Raw genomic sequence first — 19,905 nt, 5'->3', positions numbered from 1 at the left:
GGAAGTTTGTCAACACCTTGAGGGGGAGATTCAACCCAATAGTGTTTGTGGTTCTTTATTTCTTATGTTATGCTATGTCTCTTGTTTATGTTAATTTTTGCAATCATGGGTACTTGTGTGTGAGATTCTTCCCAAGAAGATCTTGTAAGAAAATCTTCTTTGCCAAAGGGCCCGATCATGTCATCAAATGCAACGAGGATGGGTAGGGATACATCTTCCAGGTTAGTGTCGCAAGACATGTTGCACAATAACTTTTGTCAATCTCATGCATGCTTTCTTTGAAGGACATTTGACCTCATGACTTGATGCCAAGGTTGCATGCTAAGCTTGAGATAAAGTTGAAACTTTGTAGTATGGAATTGGAAGTTATGGATGAGGAGGATGGAAAGGATTGACATCTGGGTTCACCAACATGTTGAAGTCCCCCTCCAAGCACTAAAAGTCTGCCTGGGAAGTGCTTGACTCATCCGTGGCTCACCTGCGACCAGATTTCCGTCTGCCTCGCCACTGGGTTAAGAGCATAGGTGTTGAGTAGGGCAACATGGTCCTCCCCTATTGTGTTGATAATCCACTGTGCCCTCCCATACACTATGGTGCCAGAATCCAGCACCAAACAGAAGCAGCTACTTGCTGACTGAAAATGTGTACACCTCCCTGGTTCTCTTCTGGTCCAAAGGACAATGACCCAAAAGTGTGGCTATGTTTGGGCAAGATCTTCATGCATCTCTGGGTATGTCACACCGAGAAGCGATGTTCCTAAAGAAACAAAATATCTAGTGAGCCTCCAACCTGGCTTGTTGTAGCTCCTCGAGAAGAACCTCGTCCTACTGTAAAAGTGAGGCCCGGCCATCCCATGAACGTTCCAAGAGACGATCAGCTTAGCTAAAAGATTGCAAGGAGTGAGACCTGCTGGAAGCACATACATACGTGAAGCAACCTCTACACGGAGGGTTTTTGGGGTCGTTTCAGAGGGGGCCTGTACTGCCTCTCCTCTACCGGAAGGCATGTGAAGAAGCTGTAATCCACTATTGCCCTCATGACAATCGTCATCTCCACCGGATTAGAAAACTGGTGAATCAATCGGTGGGCCATGCCATGCTGCTGGCTCTGGGAGGCATCAGGGGGCGGCAAACATAGCCAAGGGAGGCGAGTGGGGGGGAGGGGCCAAAAGAGGCCGCGGGGGGGGGGGTGGGCTGGGGTTGATGGGCAAAGAGAGACTGAGAAGGTGAGCGGGGACAGGGGAGATAAGAAGGCGGGGGGAATCTCAACTGGGGCTTGGGGAGGGAACATGGGATCAAAAGGGGAAGGGGGGGTGAATCCAAGCAAGGGGAGTGAGAGGGAGGAGGACCACCGACGCTCGAGCCTCTGGTATCTGAACCTGTGAAGCTCACACCTCATGGGCGACATGAGGGGCCGACTCAGTGTCCATCACGTGCTCCAGATCAAAATGCTCGTAATGGTTGTTAGTGGGCACTGTTACCATGGGGGACTCGCGTGTGTGGCGCTATGGTTGGTGGTGCTTTTGTGGGGCTGGTGGTAGCATACCAGTGGCCTGAGTCCTCTCCCTGCTAAGCTGGGGGGGGGGGGGGGGGGGGGGGGGGGGGAAGGGGGGAGGGGGGGGAAGGGGGGGGGAGAGTGTGTGGTGGATGGGGAGTCTCCGGTCGGGTTGACCCGACGCCCTCACGACGCAGGCAGGAACAGGAAAGGTGTCCAATATGCCCTGCAAATGAAGCACTGTCCAGGCAGCCTTGAGTACTATGCTCGCTGTAAAATCGGGCAGCCCTGTAGGCAGGGGAGTGGAATAACTAGTGGAAGACTCTGCAGCAAGGCCATGCAAAGTTTGATAGAAGAGATCTCTGTTCTGTTGCAACCACGGAGGCAGCTGTGTTGGGGGGACTCCAAAACCAGTCCAATCAATCATAGAAGGGGGTGATACTTCTTCCGGAGGCCAGGGAAGCAAACTGTTCGCAGGGAAGCCAGAAACACATGCGAGGGGGTCGGATGTGGGGTCGAAACCATGGTGCCATCTAGCAAAGAACGCCCGAGCGCTGTGTATCACGACGGAACTCCGTTGTATCTCACCTTGATCTGCCACTGCGGGCTAGTCAAACTCCATGGGAGAATAGTTGAGCCCTAGAAAGTGAATGTCAGTGATTTTGTCAGGCTCGCCGATGAGAGCTTACTTGGAGAAAATTTGGAATTTGTCTGTGCGCAAGGTGGCTTCCTAGATCTTGCAAACCAAAGATGAGCCCTCTGTTGGGTTTTATGCTGTGTATGCACCCAGAGGAGTGCTAGTGATCATCAGTAGATTAGTGGGGCACTTTTTACTTCAGTTAGTGGTGGTTTTTTCCCCCAGTTTTAGCTTAGTTTCACTTATAATAGTTTATAAGTGATTTGGTCCACCTGGCACACTTTATGGCCGGACCATGTGAACACATCTATTAGGTCACTTCTTTATGTGGCTATTGTACTTCACTTTTATCACTACTGAATACAAGAGCAGTCGTGTTCCTCTCTCTGCCTCTCACGTTTTCTGTTGAAGTTACCTCCAAACCCTAACCCTAACTGCTGAGCTCCTTCATTTGGTATCAGAGCCTCCAGGTTGGCCTGCCTTGCCCGTACTGGTTCCACGCCAACAGTGTCCGTACATTATCGCCTTCAGCTGCAGCCACCTACAGGTAGTCGCATTCAGCCGTACGGGCGCCTGTTCTGTTCCGCACTCTGTCCGTACTGGTCCCCGCCCTCAGCTGCACAGTCAGCTGTTCGTATAGCCAGGTTCGCCAAGCTGAAAGTACAAGTCTTCGCCTGTTTTGTACTGTACCCGTCAGCTGCACGTACAGTCCATCTGCTCCGTACAGGCGTCTGTCCTGCTCCGTACACAGTCGCCCAGCCCCGTACAGTACCTGCAGGCGACCTACACACGCCGTCAGCTGCTCGCCCAGTTTCGTATAGTACTCTGCTCAGTATTGTAGCTGTACAATCATCCTTATCTGCACCGTACAGCAGTCCAGTACCTGCTGCGCATACCTGAAGCCAACCAGTCGACTGCTATTTCCGTACAGTACCTGCTGCGTGTACCTGCACAGTACAGTCGACTGTACCTGCTCCGTACAGCAGACCAGAACCTGCTGCGCCTACTTCGAACTGTTGTTTACCTACAGTCGACTTGTACCTGCAAAAATCACAGTTGTGGTAAGCTTTACAAGTTTTGAAATTTGGGCATTTTCTCTGTGAAAATTTTGTGGCAGATACAGGCAGATTTTCTTGCAAAGAAATCTCTACAGGTTTTTTGCAAGGTTTTGGGTGCAGTAACTTTGGGCATTTCTGGGCATTTTGGCACTATGTAAGCCATTTTTGCTGCTCTACTCAGTCTCAGTGGTGCATTGTGTTGCACATTCAGAGGATTGAGAGTGCAGGCATATTTGGGTTAGCTGTATTCAGTGGAGTACAGTTGCTTTCAGGGTGTTGCTATTGGGTTTTTTGATACCCAGGTACAACATTGTGCATTGGCATAATGGCAAATCAACAGCACAGTGATGTATTCACGTATTTGTCTAAGGAAGACTAGTTGGATGGCATGAACTACTCCTTGTGGAGTTTTATGTTGAGAAATGTGCTCGTGGCAAAAGGTCTTTGGGATTTTGTTAGTGGTGATGAACCACGTCCAGGTCCATTGGCTCCAGAGACTCCTCCCCAAGGGGGTGCTCGTGGACGAGGACAACAGGTACAGGCACCAGGTTAGCCATTGCCTGTTCAAAGAACAAATGCTCAGAAGACATGGGATGCCAGAGATGCACAAGCCTTGTTACTCATTGCATTGTCAGTACAGAGGTCTATTATAGCTCATATTCGTTCAGTTGGCTCTTCATGGAATGCATGGGTGACTTTGGAGCAGATGTATGCTGCTCATAATGAGGCTCGGATCTCGTTTTTGAAAAGAGGTGTGGAAAATCAGAAATGCATGAAGGAGATGATATGTCTAGCCACTTGAACAAGCTGCAGGATTTGAGAGAGCAACTCATCAATGTGGATGAGATTATTCCTGAGACATAGCTTGTGTCCACCATCTTGAACTCTTTGCCAAGATCTTACTTGGCTTTTCATACCTCTTTGAACCTCAGCATGAGGAATGCTGTTGAAGCCCTTAAGTATTAGGAACTTGTTGCTCTCTTGCTACAAGAAGAGCAAATCAGGAAGAATATGAATATGAACACAAGTGCTGAACAAGCATTTACTACAGGTCAAAAAAGGGAAAGGCAAATCTCAGCCAAAGAGTTCAAATCAGAATTGAGGTGATGGTGGTTCATCTCAGGATACCAAGAAAGGTGATGGACAGCCCAAGAAGAAGGGCAAATGCCATTACTGAAGAAGCCAGGTCACTACATCACAGAGTGTAGAAAGAGGATTGCCAAAGAGAAGGCAAAGGAATCTGGGATGTCTGTAAATGATTCCTCCAAAACTCCTGCGGAGACTGCTTCTTTTGTTGAGGACAGGGATTACTGTTTCTACACATGCAGCTATGATGCCTCTTGGTCTACAGGCACTTAGTGTGACAGAGCATGCATGTACTTGGTATTTTGATTGTGGTGCTTCAAAGCATATCACATCTCGTAGGGATTTGTTTTGTCATGTAGGCCCTGCCCCTGTTGGCAAAACTGTTCAGTGTGCCAATAATGCTTCATATTCAATTCGTGGCATTGGGGAGATTCAGCTCACAGCCATTGATGGCTCTATTCTTCGCCTTACAAATGCCTTATATGTACCAAGGATAAAGAAGAATTTGTCTCCAAACCCTAACCCTAACTGCTGAGTTCCTTCACCCTCGAGGGAGGAAAGAGTTGAAGCCAACAGCTGGAGGTCCGCCTTTGAAAAAGGGCAAGGGACGGCGGCCTTTGCAGGACATGACGGAGCGCCTGCCATGCAAGCGGTGGCGGCTGAGAAAAGGCGGAAAAGCAGCAAGGCGGGGAAACTAAAAGGGGAGCAAAAGCGGCAAGGCGGAGGAGTGTGGCCCGGCTAGATGGGAGGAGTGGCTGATTGGATGGAGGGAACAACAGAAGGCGGGAGGGGAGCAGGCAGCGGGGTACGCAAGGAGGTGCACCTAGAAGGGCAGTATGAAGGAGATGATGGAAGGAGGAAGCACAGGGTGAGGCGGGGTTAGGCACACAGGTGGAGGAAGGCGGGGGGCTACGCAATAGATGGAGCTGGGGCAAGAGAGGATGAAGCACGAATGGGGGGAAGGAGGGGATGGCGATGGTGATTGCGAGGGAGAAGGGAGAACACGTGGCACAGTCAGACAGGGTGCGAAGGAACGGGAGGCAGGTGCCCAATCCGGCCCCGGGGGGTGGGGGGGGGGTTGTGGGGGGGCGCTCCAGTGCGTGTTATTTCTGCTGGTGGAGCAACCTTGTTCCCCCAAAGTGTTAAACTCACCAATTGTTGCTCTCGAAAAACCTCATAAAACTTTTGTGACTGCCTTGCTAGTTAAAAATCCTTCAGAGCTTGTCTTGTAGAAGCTCATTTTTACACAACTGCACAGGTGTAGAAGTTCATTCCTTCTCTAAAGAGTCCGAAAAAGGTGCAGAAGCTGATTGTATTGATTTGTGCAGCTGCAGGAAAACTGAAATGTCTCCCTGTCATTGACGGTTCATTGCTAGTTGTTGGTGATCAAGACTTCGGGTTATTGCTGCACCAGTGAGTGCAATTGTGCTGTTGCAATTTTTCAGTATATATGGAGTCCATCTTTTATTGGGTTGATTGCCAGGTCATATCTGAAGTGAGTTGAGAGTATGTATCCTATGACAAAATGCAAATTTTCTGGCAGACAGGTCTTCATGCGACATAGTCATTCTTCAAGATCCTCTTAAAAATTACTGTTTTCAATGTGATAGAAACAAAAGTTATGATCCTCTTAAAAATTACTGTTTTCAATGTGGTAGAAACAAAATTATGTTAAAAAGAAGAAGAAAGCTCTAGGGTGATAGTAATGCTCTCCTTTCTCATGGAAATATGTTCCTCCAGCCACTTATAAGTAAATTGCTAAGCTAATAATATCTTGAGTATGGAAAACGAGCTGGAGCTCCCTCACAGGTCACTTGAGCCCCCACCCCCCCCCCCCCCTCCCCTCCCTGGTGGATGGCGGGACTTAGGTCCCCATGTACCAGAGAGCACCAAGACCCGACTGAGGCCGGTACAGGAGAGTGGCAGATCGCTTACCCAAGATGAGACCGCCGCGGCCGACGTCGAGAGTGGAGCCAAGAGGATACGGTTTTGTGAGAAAACTGTTTTGAGCATTTATATCAAGAGCCCCCTGACGGTGATGGGCCCCCTGAGTTCCCTCGAGAACCTGCTCTCCCCCCCCCCCCCCCCCCCCCCCCCTCTTCGGGACCGTTACCTCATCGAGACCCCCCTCCAGGTTTTCAGCTAGTCGAGGTGGCTGACCACCCCCCCAAGGGTGTTAGGACCCAACTGAGGCCGGCGCAGGAGAGTGGCAGATTGCTGACCCGAGACGAGACCGCTGCGGCCAATGTCGAGAGTGGAGCCAGGAGGATACGGTTTTGTCAAAAAAACTGTTTGAGCATTTATCTCAAGAGCCCCCTGACAGTGATGGGCTCCTTGCAGTTCCCTCGAGGAATCTACCCCCCCCTAACCCCCCCCCCTAACCCCCCCCCCCCCCCCCACGTAGGCGAACCGTTCTCTCCCATCACTCCGGATACGGTTGAGATGACCATTGCGGCCTCTCTGGTCCGGGCTCCCTCCAAAGTCCCCCCCCCCCCCCCCCCCCCCCCCACGTAGGCGAAACGTTCTCCCCCATCACTCCGGATACGGTTAAGATGATTAGTCAGAATTAGCACTAATTAAGTCTCATTTACCTATTTTTTCCTCTTTTGAGTGGGTTAATTAGAGACTTAATTAGTAAGATTAATTGGGAATGATCATATCATTGGATGAGCTTTAACGTTGCTAATCCACCTATCAAAGCCCCATCTCTAAACTCCGCACCATTAGGGAGTAATTAGAGAGAAAAGATGAGGGTTAAAGGGTGATTAATGTGGGATTAGGAAAGATTAATTTTTAGTTAAGTTAGAGTGTCTCTAGATTAGTTGAAAACCATTAATCTAGAGTTAACATTAGCCTCTTCCCACATACTTGTCATTAATGAGGGAATCTTAGTTGTCCTTCACTTTTGACCCCTCCGGGATACAGGGTGGAGTATGCATTTCCGTCAGTGAGCATTTCCGTCAGTGAGCAACTTTTTCCGGCCAGCGGCAGTGGTAGACTTAGGCACCATTGTCACTAAACAGGCTTAGTGGGTTACCATTAGGATAGGGGAGGATTGTGTTTAGGATAGGGGAGGATTGTGTTGTCTTCTTGAACGTCTACGTGCCGAACACGGTAGCCGGGAGAGCCACCTTCTGGCATATAGTTTGTCAATCCCTAGAGCAGCTAGAGTTCTGGAGGACTTCAACATTCTGGAGTTGACCGATGACAGACTCGCAGGTGGCATGGCCACTATACTACGTGCAGAGTACTGCGCATGGGAGGAGTTGATCTTGGCCCTTAGGTCTGTTACAGGAGGCAGCGCAAAGCAAATTGGCTGGCCTCAGAGAGCAGGAGAGGAGTATTCGCAAGGGTCTTGCCTTTCTATAGCGGCTATAGGAGAGTGCACTAGATAGCCCATGGATTGAAAGTTAGTTGGATGCCGCCCATACAGAGCTCAGATCCATTGAGTGGCGGGTGGAGTGTACAGATACCACGCGAGAGCGTGTTTTTGATGCAGGCGGGAGATACAGTCACTTGGGATTTCTTTGAGATTGTAGGCCCACGTAGACGGAAAGAGGGTATCTGTAGGTTGTGAGGCCTAGATGGATCCATTGTCACTGACCCCCCCATGTGAGAGCCTCGCGGTAGGTTTCTTTAGCACTCTTCTCACCGGTTCCCCCATTTCTGCACAGGTGATGGATGTGTGTGAGTGTGTGGGGCGACACACGAGAGAGATGGTTCCTCACTCTCTTAGGACTTTCCTCCTGACCCCCTTCACAGTTGAGGAGGCACTACCAAGGGGCAAATGCCCGAGAGAGGCGGTCTTCCAGCCTCTTTATTTCTATGATATTGGGATATCATGGAGGGTGGCCTCAGGGCTGGTTGCCTTCAATGAGGTAATGGTTACAGGAGCCATGCCGGAGAGGCTATTGGAGGTTTGATTCACTTGATTCCCAAGGAGGGTGGTGATAGATTGGAGACGCGGCAGTGGAGACCCGTCACCCCCTCCTAGGGGCTACCTACAAAATTTTGGCTAAGGCCATTAGCCAAAGATTACAATCCTTCTCCCTGACTTGATTCATTGTACACAGATAGGTTATTCAGGATCAGAGTATTCTCGACAACATCTTCACCTTCTCAAAGGCGATTGTGTCGGCTAGGATGCGGCAGCAAGATCTGATCGTGCTCCTCCTCGATTTCGAGAAAGCCTATGACAAAGTAGATTAGGGCTTTTTGAATGGGACAATGCGCAAGATGGGTTTCCTGAAGGAGTGGGTCCGGGGACTGTACTCGGCTTCTCATAGCTAGGTTCTTATTCAGGGTGCTAGAGTTGATAGATTTCCGCTTTCATGGTCAGCCTGACAAGGGTGCCCTCTAGCTTCTTATCTCTTCCTGTTTGTCTCGCTGAGGCCATGAGCAATTTTCTCTCCGCCTAGGAGACCGGACTCCAAGGATTGCATCTCCCCATCCTAGTGCAGGAGGAGCTTCTTGATTCCAAGTTTGCTGTCGACACAGTAGCATACCTATCGGGGGCCGAGGGGAACATCTAGAGACTGGCTGAGGCGATTGAGATTGTTTGTCATGCAATCCAGAGCACAGATCAATTGGCACAAGACGTGTGGATTTTGGGTTGGCTCATTGCTTGCCCCAACTTGGCGTCCAGTTAATGCTTTTTTGTGGGCCCCGAGGGGATGCCAGGTTGGAATTGGCTTCTCCCTTGGCCAACAGCTCGCCCCCTTCTTCTAAGCATTCGGAAGAAGCTGTTAAACTGGAGATCGGCTAGGCTTTCCTTAGCTGGCCGGACAGTGGTGGTGAACAAGGTTCTTCTTGCCACCATGTGGTCTCTCTCCTGGGCATGTATTTGTCAGGTTCAACGTTTGATCCGGAACTTGCTGTGGGTTGGCAGTGATGGGAGACCGGCGAGGGCCAAGGTAGCGTGGGCATCATCGACCCCTCCATTTAGAGCCGCGCCATATAGGGCAAGTTGATTGTTCGAGGTCTTCTTCCGAGCGGTGAGCCTTGAAAGGATCTCCACCGCACTTCGACCTTGGGGGGGAGCACAAGATGGATCTTCACATAGATGCAGGTACGTGGCTTTTGCATTTGAGGACAGATTGCAGCCAGTCTCTCGCGTGCTTGGGATCATCTCAGGCCGTCCCTGCTGTAATCAGCTCTTGTAGCCTCCGAGGAGCGGACAGATAGCTAAGTACCCGGATTCTAGATAGCCTCATTGAGGACCCAGCGATGTGCAACTGGATTGAGCAGATTTGGGAGAGACTTGACTTTCACTCAGGATCAGTCCGCGAGCCTTGGATGTAGGTCTTGGCAAGATTAGCTATAACTATTTGGTTCTCCTAGCTCTATTTCACACGATGGGACCCTCTCCCAGACACCAGACAGGTAGAAGAAGGCATGGGGACAGGGACCATAAGGTTTGCTCAAGAAAAAGCACCAGTCTTGGTCAAAAAGTAGAGAAAAGCAAAAAGTCAAATTGGGTTGACCGCTCTCCAAGGTTACCATTGGCAAGAGGAGACTAAGCGGGAACAAAAAGCAGCTTCAGGGTCAAAAAAGCAAGGCCCTAAATTTAGAAAAGCAAAGCTAAAGAACTTTGACAGAAGTTGAGTAATATTTTATTATTAAAAAGCAAAAGCAAAAGCAAAGAGTAAAAAGGCAAAGCAAAAGCATGATACAAATCATCCAAGAAAGTTCCAGCCACATCAGCCGCAGCATGCTCCCATGCCTTGTGTCGCCTACGCCATCCCCCTCCCTTTCCTTTTTCGTTTCTCTGCCCACCCCCCCTGTCTACACTGTCCTCCCCCATTTTCGCCCTCTACTCGCTCTCTTGCCCACCTCCCCCTATCTACTGCCCGCCTCCCCCTTCCCTCTTTTTGTTGCTCCGTGCCTTCCTCCTGTCCCCCCCCTCTTTTCTTTCCTCTTTCAGTCCTCAAGATCTAGAGCACCAAGCCCCGGCCCCAAGGATCTTGGGGTAGGCCATCGGCGGAGGCAGAACTGCCACCAGGCGTCCTGGGCGCAAGCCCCGGCCGCAAGGTTCTTTAGGTAGGCGAGTGGCAAGCTGTTGGTCCAAGGCAAAACCGTCACAGCTGGCAGGCCCCAAGAGGATATGGTTATGGTAGAGAACCGTTTGAGCAGTTATCTTAGCAGCCCCTAGATAGTGCCCCCCCCCCCCCCCCCCCCCTCTTCACATTTTGGGACCCGGCGCCAGTCCACCCTTTTTGGAGACCATTACCTCGTTGTAATCCTCTTCCCAATGTCAAGATACTTCTAAGATCTTCTAGCCCCATTGCACCCCCAGTGGTCCTAGCCCCTCAACCCCATCATGGGGGATGAGTCGCAGCAGACGGCGGGGGTGGAGGGGAGGAGGGTGGGGGGATGATGGGGGATGGGCAAGGGCTGAGAAGGGGGGTTGGGGGGAAGGGTTTTGCCTGTGAGGGGGGTGGGAGGCAGGGGCTGCGAAGTTGGGCCGTCCGAAAGCTCTAAAAGGTCAGAGAGACTCTCGGAAAGTTGAAAGCCTGGAGAGGAATATCGACGAGGTAACGGTCTCAAGATTGGGGGAGAGGCAGGTTCCTCGAGATACTAGGCAAGGGCCCATCACCATCGGAGGCTGCCGAGATAAATGCTCATAATGGTTCTTTGACACAACTGTATCCTTCTATGTCTTGCTGTAGCTTGGCGCGCCTAGCAATGCCACTCTGCTCTGGAAGTCGGCCACTCTCCTGCCCCGGGTTCACGATGGCAGGTTCCGGTGCTCTGGTATCTAGGGGCCTGTGTCCCTATCGCCCCCGTGAGGAGGATCTGAACTAGGACCGGGGGGGAAGACCTCTAGAGGCTCCTCTTGGACTAACGGCGGCAAGGACAAGCTCTAGCGAGGTGTCCCATCTGTTGGCAAATGAAACATCGGCTTGGGAGGCTAGATTACAAAACTCTCTACAAAATAGGGTCTCCCCATAGCAAGGAAGCGAAATGGCATGAGGCACTGACTCCGGAGAGGCTATGCAAATATGAAGGGATGGAATCCCACCCATCCGAGCAAGAACCAAAAGCGGCAATATGGGGAGGGGGGGATTCCATCACTCTCCGGATAGCACCACCTATCACCAGGTGGAGAGGAAGGTATCCCTTCCTAAGACCTAGAAAACATACTGCCAATTAAAGGGTCGAACGCAAGGTCAAAGCCATCCTGCCACCTTGCAAAGAAGGCCTAGACCGTACGCAGTGTGATGGGGCTCAGTTGCATGACTCTATACGAAGCTATAGAAGAATCGAAGTCAACCTGATAGTAGCCACGTCCCAAGGGATGAATATCAGTGATCTTTCCGGGCATGAAAAGAAGGCTTGCCAATAACAGATCCGTGCGTCGGTTGGATACCCACAATCTTGCATACCAAGGTGGAGGCCTCCAAAGAAGCGAATGTCGAAGCGAGGAGGAGTTCGGCTTCTAAAAAAGAGAGGCAACGGCAGCGACCCTTGGTCGGGGATGACGGAGCGGCTGCTATGGAGTCCTCTTGGGGGTTCAAGACCAGAAGTTGCCGAATCTTTCCCCAAAGAAAATTGCCCTAAAGCTCAAAAAACTTGACGAGGAATACGGGGAAGGGGGTGGGGGGGGGGGGGGAGCGAGCGGGACCGTGGAAAGGAATGGGGGGATAAGGCGGCAAGGAGACGGCTCATAGCGTGGTGGGCTGCATAGGGAGGCGAGGATAACCGGTAGCGAGGACGACAAAGCAGGGCAAGGCGGGGGGCTAAAGCAAGGGAAGCAAAGGCGGGGCTGAGGCGGATAAAAGGAGCAAACATCACCTTTGAACAAGTGGTGGCAGGAGCTACTAGAGTTGAAGGGATACTAAAGCAAACAAGAAAAGACACCAAGAAGAAGAAGAAGAAGGACAAAAGGAAGGAGGAGGAAGAAACTTTAGAATTAGATTCCGGAGAAGACACCTCAGAATAAGAGTCAAGTCAAGAGTCGGATGTCACGAAGGGCGAAAGCCCCAGAAAAAGAAAGGCAAGAAGAACTAAAGGCCGCCCTAGCAAAGATTGCGAGAGGACATGCAGGATCTGGACTTAGACCAAACATCTGGTGCACAAGGTACAACAATCAAGGTCACATGAAGGAGGATTTCCAGTTAAGGAATACTCAGCAGATATGCACTATCTGTGAGAGGAAGGGGCTGAGGCGAGGGAGGTGGGGTGGGGGGCGATAGAGGAACAACAGCGCAGAGGAGGGGGAAAGGGGGATGGGGAGGCGAAAGAGAAGGCAATGAGGGAGGGGGCGCTGGAGAGGTGAAGATAAGGGGGCCGCATGGGGGGTAGCGTGACAAGGGAGGGGGGGTGGAAAGGAGGCGAAGACGAGGGAGGGAAAAGCGGGGGATCATGCAGGAGGCAGAAGGGCGAAGGAGGAGGGGCTGCGCACAGGAATAGGGGGGTGCTAGAGCGAGGCGGAGGAGGGGGGGCTGTGCACATGAGCAGAGGGCACAGAGGCGACGGTGGATCAGGTGTAGTTGTGCGCAGGGGGGAGCTCCAGCTTCAATCAGGGACGTCTTTCTTGCATGGTTCAAAGAATAGAGCTTTAAATACTTCCTATGACATGAGGCCAAGCCATGCCCAGCGATGTGACTTTTCTTTTGCTTTTGACACAGGGTCATACCGATGGTCATATGGCTTTGCTACATTTACCAACTCACACTCTCATCGTAGGAGATCATTGTGTCGGGTAAGGGGACTTTTTTCTCTTAAACTTTGTGTTACTTGAAATTTTTTAATATTTCCATTTGCTATTAGTAGGCAAACCAGTGACGAAGTCACTTCACAATCTACAAAGTAGGGAATTTTTTCTCTTAAATACTAAGAAAGTACTTTTTTGATCTCGTAGGCCATTTTGGCTGTGTGGAGGTGTTAATGAATCTCTCTCTCTCTCTCTCGGGAGATGGCGCTAGGATCCACCACTCACCAAGCAGGCACGAGTGATCTTTCGACGTCTCACACAGAGAAAGAAGAGAGCCTACCTAGCGAGGCTTGGGTAGGAGCTATACCAGCTATTTCTTGGAAGGGACTATAAGGAGGCCTAGAGGATCTTCCAGGAATATCGCCTTCTGACTCCGATTACTTCACCTAGCACCCGGCACACCTATGCCACCTCTCTCTACCATGCCCCCGAGCAGCCACCACTCCCCCATCCACTTGAACCTTGTCCCCCACACTCTTCCTTCTTTCACCTCAGCATGGTGAGAGATGCTATTGACAGGATGCAGATTGGGAGAGCATAGGATCATGATGGACTCCTCACCGAGCATTTCTCCAATGCTAGGGACACGCTAGCCTCTTTATTGGTTCACATGTTTAACATGGCTTTATGTGAGGGTTTCCCCGTCAGGTGGTCATCAAATACTATTGTACCTATCTTGAAAGCAGGTAACCCCATGGACCCCAACAACTACAGGACTATCATGATTGGTCACACCTTGGCCAAGATTTATGGTTCGATTTTGGAGCATGAGCTTAGTAGATGGTTTGAGGAGCAGAGACTCAGAGCACCAGGGCAGGCAGGCTTCAAGAGAGGGCACTCCACACTAGATCATATCTTTACACTACGGGGGATCATTGAGGGGAGAGCTCACGGGCATCACATATACCGTTGCTTTGTGGATTTGTGCAACCGTCCCACAAGCCAGACTGATGAGGAGACTGAAGGATATGGGAGTGCCAGCAGAGATGCTTTGGGGGATCATTACACTCTATGAGTCAGTCATAGGCAGAGTACGGGCTCTAGGAGGTGACTCAGAGATCATACACAGCACTATCGGGGTGAAGCAGGGCTGCCCCTTGTCTCCTACTCTATTTGGTCTATACATTGACGAGATCTCGGATTACATAGACAGACAGGGAGGACCAAGAGCACATTTGGCAGAACTCCTGATACCGATCCTCTTGTATGCAGATGATATTGTTCTTATTTCTAATTCACCAGAGGGGCTGCAAAGGCATTTGGATGCATTACGGGCCTTTTGCGAGGACCGGGGACCTCACTGTGAACCTTGGAAAGACCAAGGTCATGATCTTTAACACCTCCTCAGAGTGGATAAGTAGATCTGCAGTACAGTTTACATACAATGGAGAGCCATTGGAGTATGTTACCTCATATGTATACCTTGGGATCAGTTCTCGATGCGGAAGGCGGCCGAAGCTAGATTGATGAGGGGATATGCATCCCTTGGCTCGCTAGAGAGGCAATGCTCACAGATAGAGTTCTAGCTGAGGACGAAGCTTTGGCTATTTGATACTCTAGTTACACCTACACTACTGTATGGTGCCCCCATCTGGGGTCCTAGCTTATACCATAGGAGGAGACAGAGGAGAGAGCCGGCCGAGACAGATAGAGAGGAGGTATATGATGGGTGGAAGCTGATGAACAGGCCCCTAGTGGCGATGATCTCACGCATGATTAGGAGTAAGCCATCAATGCCACATGAGATTGTGCGGGTAGAGATGGGGGCTGCACCGATAGTGACGGAGGCTCTATTCCAGACAGTGACATATTGGCACAGACTATGGGAGCTTCCACTCACAAGATGCCCCCGGCTAGCCCTGGAGTCCTCGAGATAGTTGACACTTGAGGGAGATACAAAATGTTGGTATGCACAGGTAGGCACTTGGTTTGGCATGCACGGTATGCAGATAGAGCCACTCCCCTTGTTCCAATACAACATAGAGGCCCCATAATTTGCTCTCAGCCGCACAGAGCGGAAGAGGGTTATCAGGAAGGACATTGTCAGACTGGATACTCAAAGGACATGGAGTTCACGGGACGAAGATGGCCACCTCCTATGCCTGACAGAGGATGGGTTCATCATCCGCCCACGCTACATGGACACACACCTATCCTTTGGGGTGAGATGTGCAATCGGCCAGATCCGCACCTCGTCCCACCAGTTGAGAGTGGAGACTGCTAGATATGGGCCTAGGGCGGCTGCACCAGAGGACAGGATATGCCAGCTCTATCACACAGAGCCCGAGACAAAAGATCATTACATATGCCGATGCCCTGTATACTATGAGATTCGGGGGAGGTTCCACTGACTCTTCCGAGCTGGGTTCGGACCACTTTCCAGGATCATGGACTTCCCGGATCAGAGATGTCTGTCTTCTAGAGCTCCGTAGACACAAGGAGTCCTTAGTGAGATCCAGATCAGTTGTACTTGCTCGAGGACCAGCATAGAGAGCTCTCACTGACTTCCATACCAGCACTCCGAGGGCCGATCCGCCCATCATACCCAGACCACAGGCTAGTCAGGAGCTCGGCCGAGAGGTGTGACACTCGACAGAGCCATTGAGTTATGCAGAGCTTGACGCCCCAGACCCCATGGCCCTCATCTACGGCCATGCCACCACAGGAGGATTCGGGCCATCATCTCCCATCACCGCAGGACCTTCTCGTGCCAGCTCAGTTTTACCACCTTAAGCACCATGTCACAGCGGCCCATGAGGGATGTATTAGGGTGATATGTGAGCTCTCTGCTCATGTACGTAGATGAGATTTTATAGTTCTAGATTTTTGTTATCTTTCTTTATTACTATTTTGTACCCAGGATGATGTACCTCCTGGATATGAAGTAACATTTTGGTCTCATAGGTCATTTTGGCCTTTTGAAGATGTTAATACAACTTTCTTTCTTTCTCTCTCTCTCTTTCTTCCAGAGATCTATCCCAGTGCCTACCCTGACACAAGAGGGGGTTACACTTCAGCGTGCTGCAAACCTCCGAGCCAGACGGAGACCGAGAGCACCAGGCTACCAGACTCCCAGACTACATCAGAGGGAGATCACAGAGATACGGGCTCGACATCAGCACCATATCCAGGAGCGGCTAGCTCACTTACACTCACACGGACATCATGCTCCGAGGGATTTTTGCCTCGCCATCGCCTATGTATCACATATTACACCCCCATTATGGTAGTGGTTGGAGCTAGACAGATCTGCATTGCATTCTTGTATACCCTACACATACAGTTGCATACTGGCTTCTAGCAGTAGTACTCCATCCATCACACCCCCCCCCCCACTAGCTCAGTACTTTCATAGTTTATTTCATGTTCATTTTGTCCTTTTTTTTTGCTGGACACCCAGAGGACATTGACAGTTGTACATTGATTTGTCTCATAGGTCGAGTTCGGCCTCTAAAAGATGTTAATACAGCTTTCTTTCTTTCTTTCTTTCTCTCTTCTCGGAGCTACCTTTACCAGTCCACCCCTCCAACCCCTCAGGAGATGAAGATGGCTTTCTACAGAGACCATCTTCTTCACATGATGGAGTACGGCTTCATGGTTACACATCTCTCATTTGGGGTACGGTGTGCGATTGGAGAGATCCACACCTCATCCCACCAGTTGAGAGTGGAGATAGCCAGATATGGGCCGAGAACAGCTGCACCAGAGGACAGGACATGCCAGCTTTGCCATATAGAGGTTGAGATAGAGGCTCATTATATATGCAGATGAGACAAGAGACACAAGGAATCCCTACTGTGGCCTAGATCAGCTGCACCTGCCCGAGGACGAGCACAAACAACTCTCACTGACTTCTTCCAAACTAGAGCCCCAAGAGCAAATCCACCCACTCCCCCTGACCTCCAAGCTAATGCACGAGCCCAGCCAAGAGGAGTGACATTAGTCAAAGCCACCGAGGTATGGAGAGCTCGACGCCTCTGACATGGTGGCTGCCGCCACGCTCATGTCACCTCAGGAGGATCAGAGCCATTCTTTCCCACCACCGTAGGACTTTCTCCCACGGCTCTTTGTTTTTATACAGATATTTTCTTGTAGTTTTACTTTTAGTACCATCATGCTGTATTCCATGGACATGATGTAACATTTTGGTCTCATAGGTCATTTAGGCCTTGGAGAGGCAATGTTTCAAAGCGCATTTTCAGGAGCGACGGAGAGTTGGCTTTTTGACACCCTAGTCACCCTGGCACTTATGTATGTAGCTCCCTTCTAGGCAGCTCCCTTCTGGGCATGGGAAGCCCTAACAAACATGCAACTCTTCCATGAGTTTTATGAATTTCAAATATTGAAAAAAAAACTAGGAAGCCCTCAAAAGCATGCGCATGCTTTTTTAAGGGCTTCTCATATTTTTTTTCGATATTTAAAATTCAAAAGGTACCCAAGTTTACAATCATTTTTACCATATTTGGGTCTTCTGAGTTCATTTAGGATGTCAAAAGTCTTAAATTTTGCACTTGAAAAACATTAATAATATAATGATGACTTACGTGTGTATGTGTGTTGTATGAGTTTTTCTTTTTAAAAAAGGTCTAAGGGCTTTTTAAATCTTATTTCTTTAATATTTGAGATCACGAAACTTATTGAAACATACTATCCATTTGTTATGTCAAAAGTATGAAATTATGTAATATATATATATATATATAATGGTGATGTGTGTGTGTGTGTGTTTGTGTGTGTTTGTGTGATGACACAAGCTGGTCTCGCCGTAGAAGCAGATGCAGAAAATAAGAAGCAAGAGCCTGGTGCAAGCCTTGAAGGCCACTACTTGGAAAGCAGTTCAATGGGAGAAGCACTTACTCTCTCTTATGCAATAAAAAATATGGTGTCTGGACAACTTAGCATCATCCTTTTTACCCCCTGGCTTCTTTTCCGAGCTCACTTTTGCATCCTTGGACTCATTAGGCATAAACTTAGGTAGCTACCCACCCTTTTTCTGCACATTTCCAGCTCTGAATTTTCCCTAATATGAGCTGAATTCTTGTCTTTTTGAAGCTCCCTTACCATGCAACTCCTCAGAAATAGTGGCTAAATATATGAGCTCCTGTAAGGTATTGTGGGGATACACTGCAAGGCTCTTCTGAATGTAGCTATGGATTGAATGTGTTTCGAATTCATTGCTTGGTGTAGCAGAGACTATGGACAGGATTTGTTCCAAGTTCATTGTTTGAGGTTTTTGGGACGTGATGTGTCCTCACCAAATCATCTAGGGAGAGTGTGCTACGGCTCCTATGTTGATGGAGGCCATGTTCCACACAGTCACTTATATACAAAGGGTGAGGGACATGGATCCACTTCGACTCCCCCAACTTGACTACAATCATCACAGGAGATAGCGGCCGGAGGAGAGCATTCATCTTGGTATGGCACAGTACTAACCTGGTTTCCGGCACATGAATTACAGATGGACCATAACACATAGATCACACTCGTAGGCCCATTGCCTACCAAGATGCAAGTACGAGAGAGATCACTTCCTGAGATTTACAGCAGATGGTTTCATACAGAGACCAAGTTATCTCGATGACTTCATGTCCCATGAGGATAGCAATTGGCCAGCTTGGTATCACCCATAGAGTGAGGATAGAGACTGGCAAAGCTGAGCGGATACTCAGAGAGGACAGGACGTGTAGACGGGGTTAGACGGGGTTAGGTCAAGGGAGCACTATGTTTGCTAGTGCCCAGTCTACTATGAGATCAGAGGGAGATTTCACTGTCTATTCAAAGAGGCCTTTGGACCCTTATCTCGGATCATGGAGTACCCAAATTAGAGGTGCCTTGGACTCTTCCTACTAGAGTGCTCAGCGGGCACAAAGAGTCACTACTCAGGGATCCTCCCCCCAAGCAGCCCTCCTGTCAGCTTACCATCACCGATTTTTTCTAGCCTAGAGGGGTGGATAGGGAGGCCATCACAATGGATTCAGGAACCTATACCACAATGCCCCCTTGCACAGCAGGCCCATGGGAGTCATATCAGATCGGGCATGCACACGAGAGAGAGAGAGAGAGAGAGAAAGAAAGAAAGAAAGATTTTATTAACGTCTTCCAAAAGACCGAACTCGGCCTATGAGACAAATCGGAGTACCTGTATGGAGTATCCTCTGTCATCCCAACAAAATGAAAAAGTACTGAACAAAAAAAGCTGAATTTGGGTGTGCACGGGGATGGAGCTCTACTACTAGGAGAATGCAAAGCTATATGCATGGTGTATACAATCATGATATGCAACCTAGCTAGCTCCATCCTGTACTATATTGGGGGTATAAAATGGTGTACATCAGTGAAGGGGGTGTCCACAGCTCCCTGAAGAACATGCCTGGGTGTGCTCTGAAGCGAGCCAGTCGCTCCGCACCCTCTCTGTGAAACTGAGCTCTGATCTCTGTCATCTCTCTCTGGTATAGGCGTGGTGTCCGAAAGCCAGGTGTCCTCTGTCTCCTGCGGGCTCTAAGTGTCTCTGCTCTCTGGAGAGTAATTCCCTGCCGTGTAGGGGCTGGGAGGGGGATGGATCTCTGAAAAAATGTAGTAATCTGTGTCTGTCGCCCCCCCTCTGGAGCTGTCTGAGCCTGTAATATTGTCTCTCTGTGGCGCTGTATGTCTAGAATGTATCTCCCCAGTATGCGCTGGTCTGCTGCCTCAAAGATCTGGCGTAGGGAATGTGGCTCTCTGAATAAAATGGGATATCTCTCTCTGATGGCTGTATATGCTCTGCATCTGCATACATAATGCTCCTCACTCTCCACCTCCTCTCTACACAATCTGCATACCCTCTCCTCTCGGGGGATCCGTGCTGCTCTGCCAGTCTCAATCTCCAATCGGTGTGATGAAACTCTGAGCTAACCGATAGCCACTCGAGAGCC

The 19,905-nt window shown here is 49.9% G+C and overlaps 1 protein-coding gene across 1 annotated transcript in view; it reads left to right on the top strand.

Moving 5' to 3' along the window:
- Positions 1–19,905, top strand: part of LOC147625532 (Metallo-hydrolase/oxidoreductase superfamily protein) — a 174,218-nt gene that overhangs the window by 103,937 nt on the left and 50,376 nt on the right. The window contains 3 exon segments of the mRNA XM_086817033.1: positions 5,604–5,663; positions 5,666–5,688; positions 12,906–12,979. Coding sequence (XP_086673159.1) covers positions 5,604–5,663; positions 5,666–5,688; positions 12,906–12,979 — 157 coding nt within the window.

Source organism: Cibotium barometz, chromosome 23, assembly GCF_041138505.1.
Source record: "Cibotium barometz isolate CiBa-2024 chromosome 23, ASM4113850v1, whole genome shotgun sequence".
Lineage (NCBI taxonomy): Eukaryota > Viridiplantae > Streptophyta > Polypodiopsida > Cyatheales > Cibotiaceae > Cibotium > Cibotium barometz.
The sequence above is the reverse complement of the archived record's forward strand: the minus strand, read 5'-3'. Positions and strand labels throughout refer to the sequence as shown.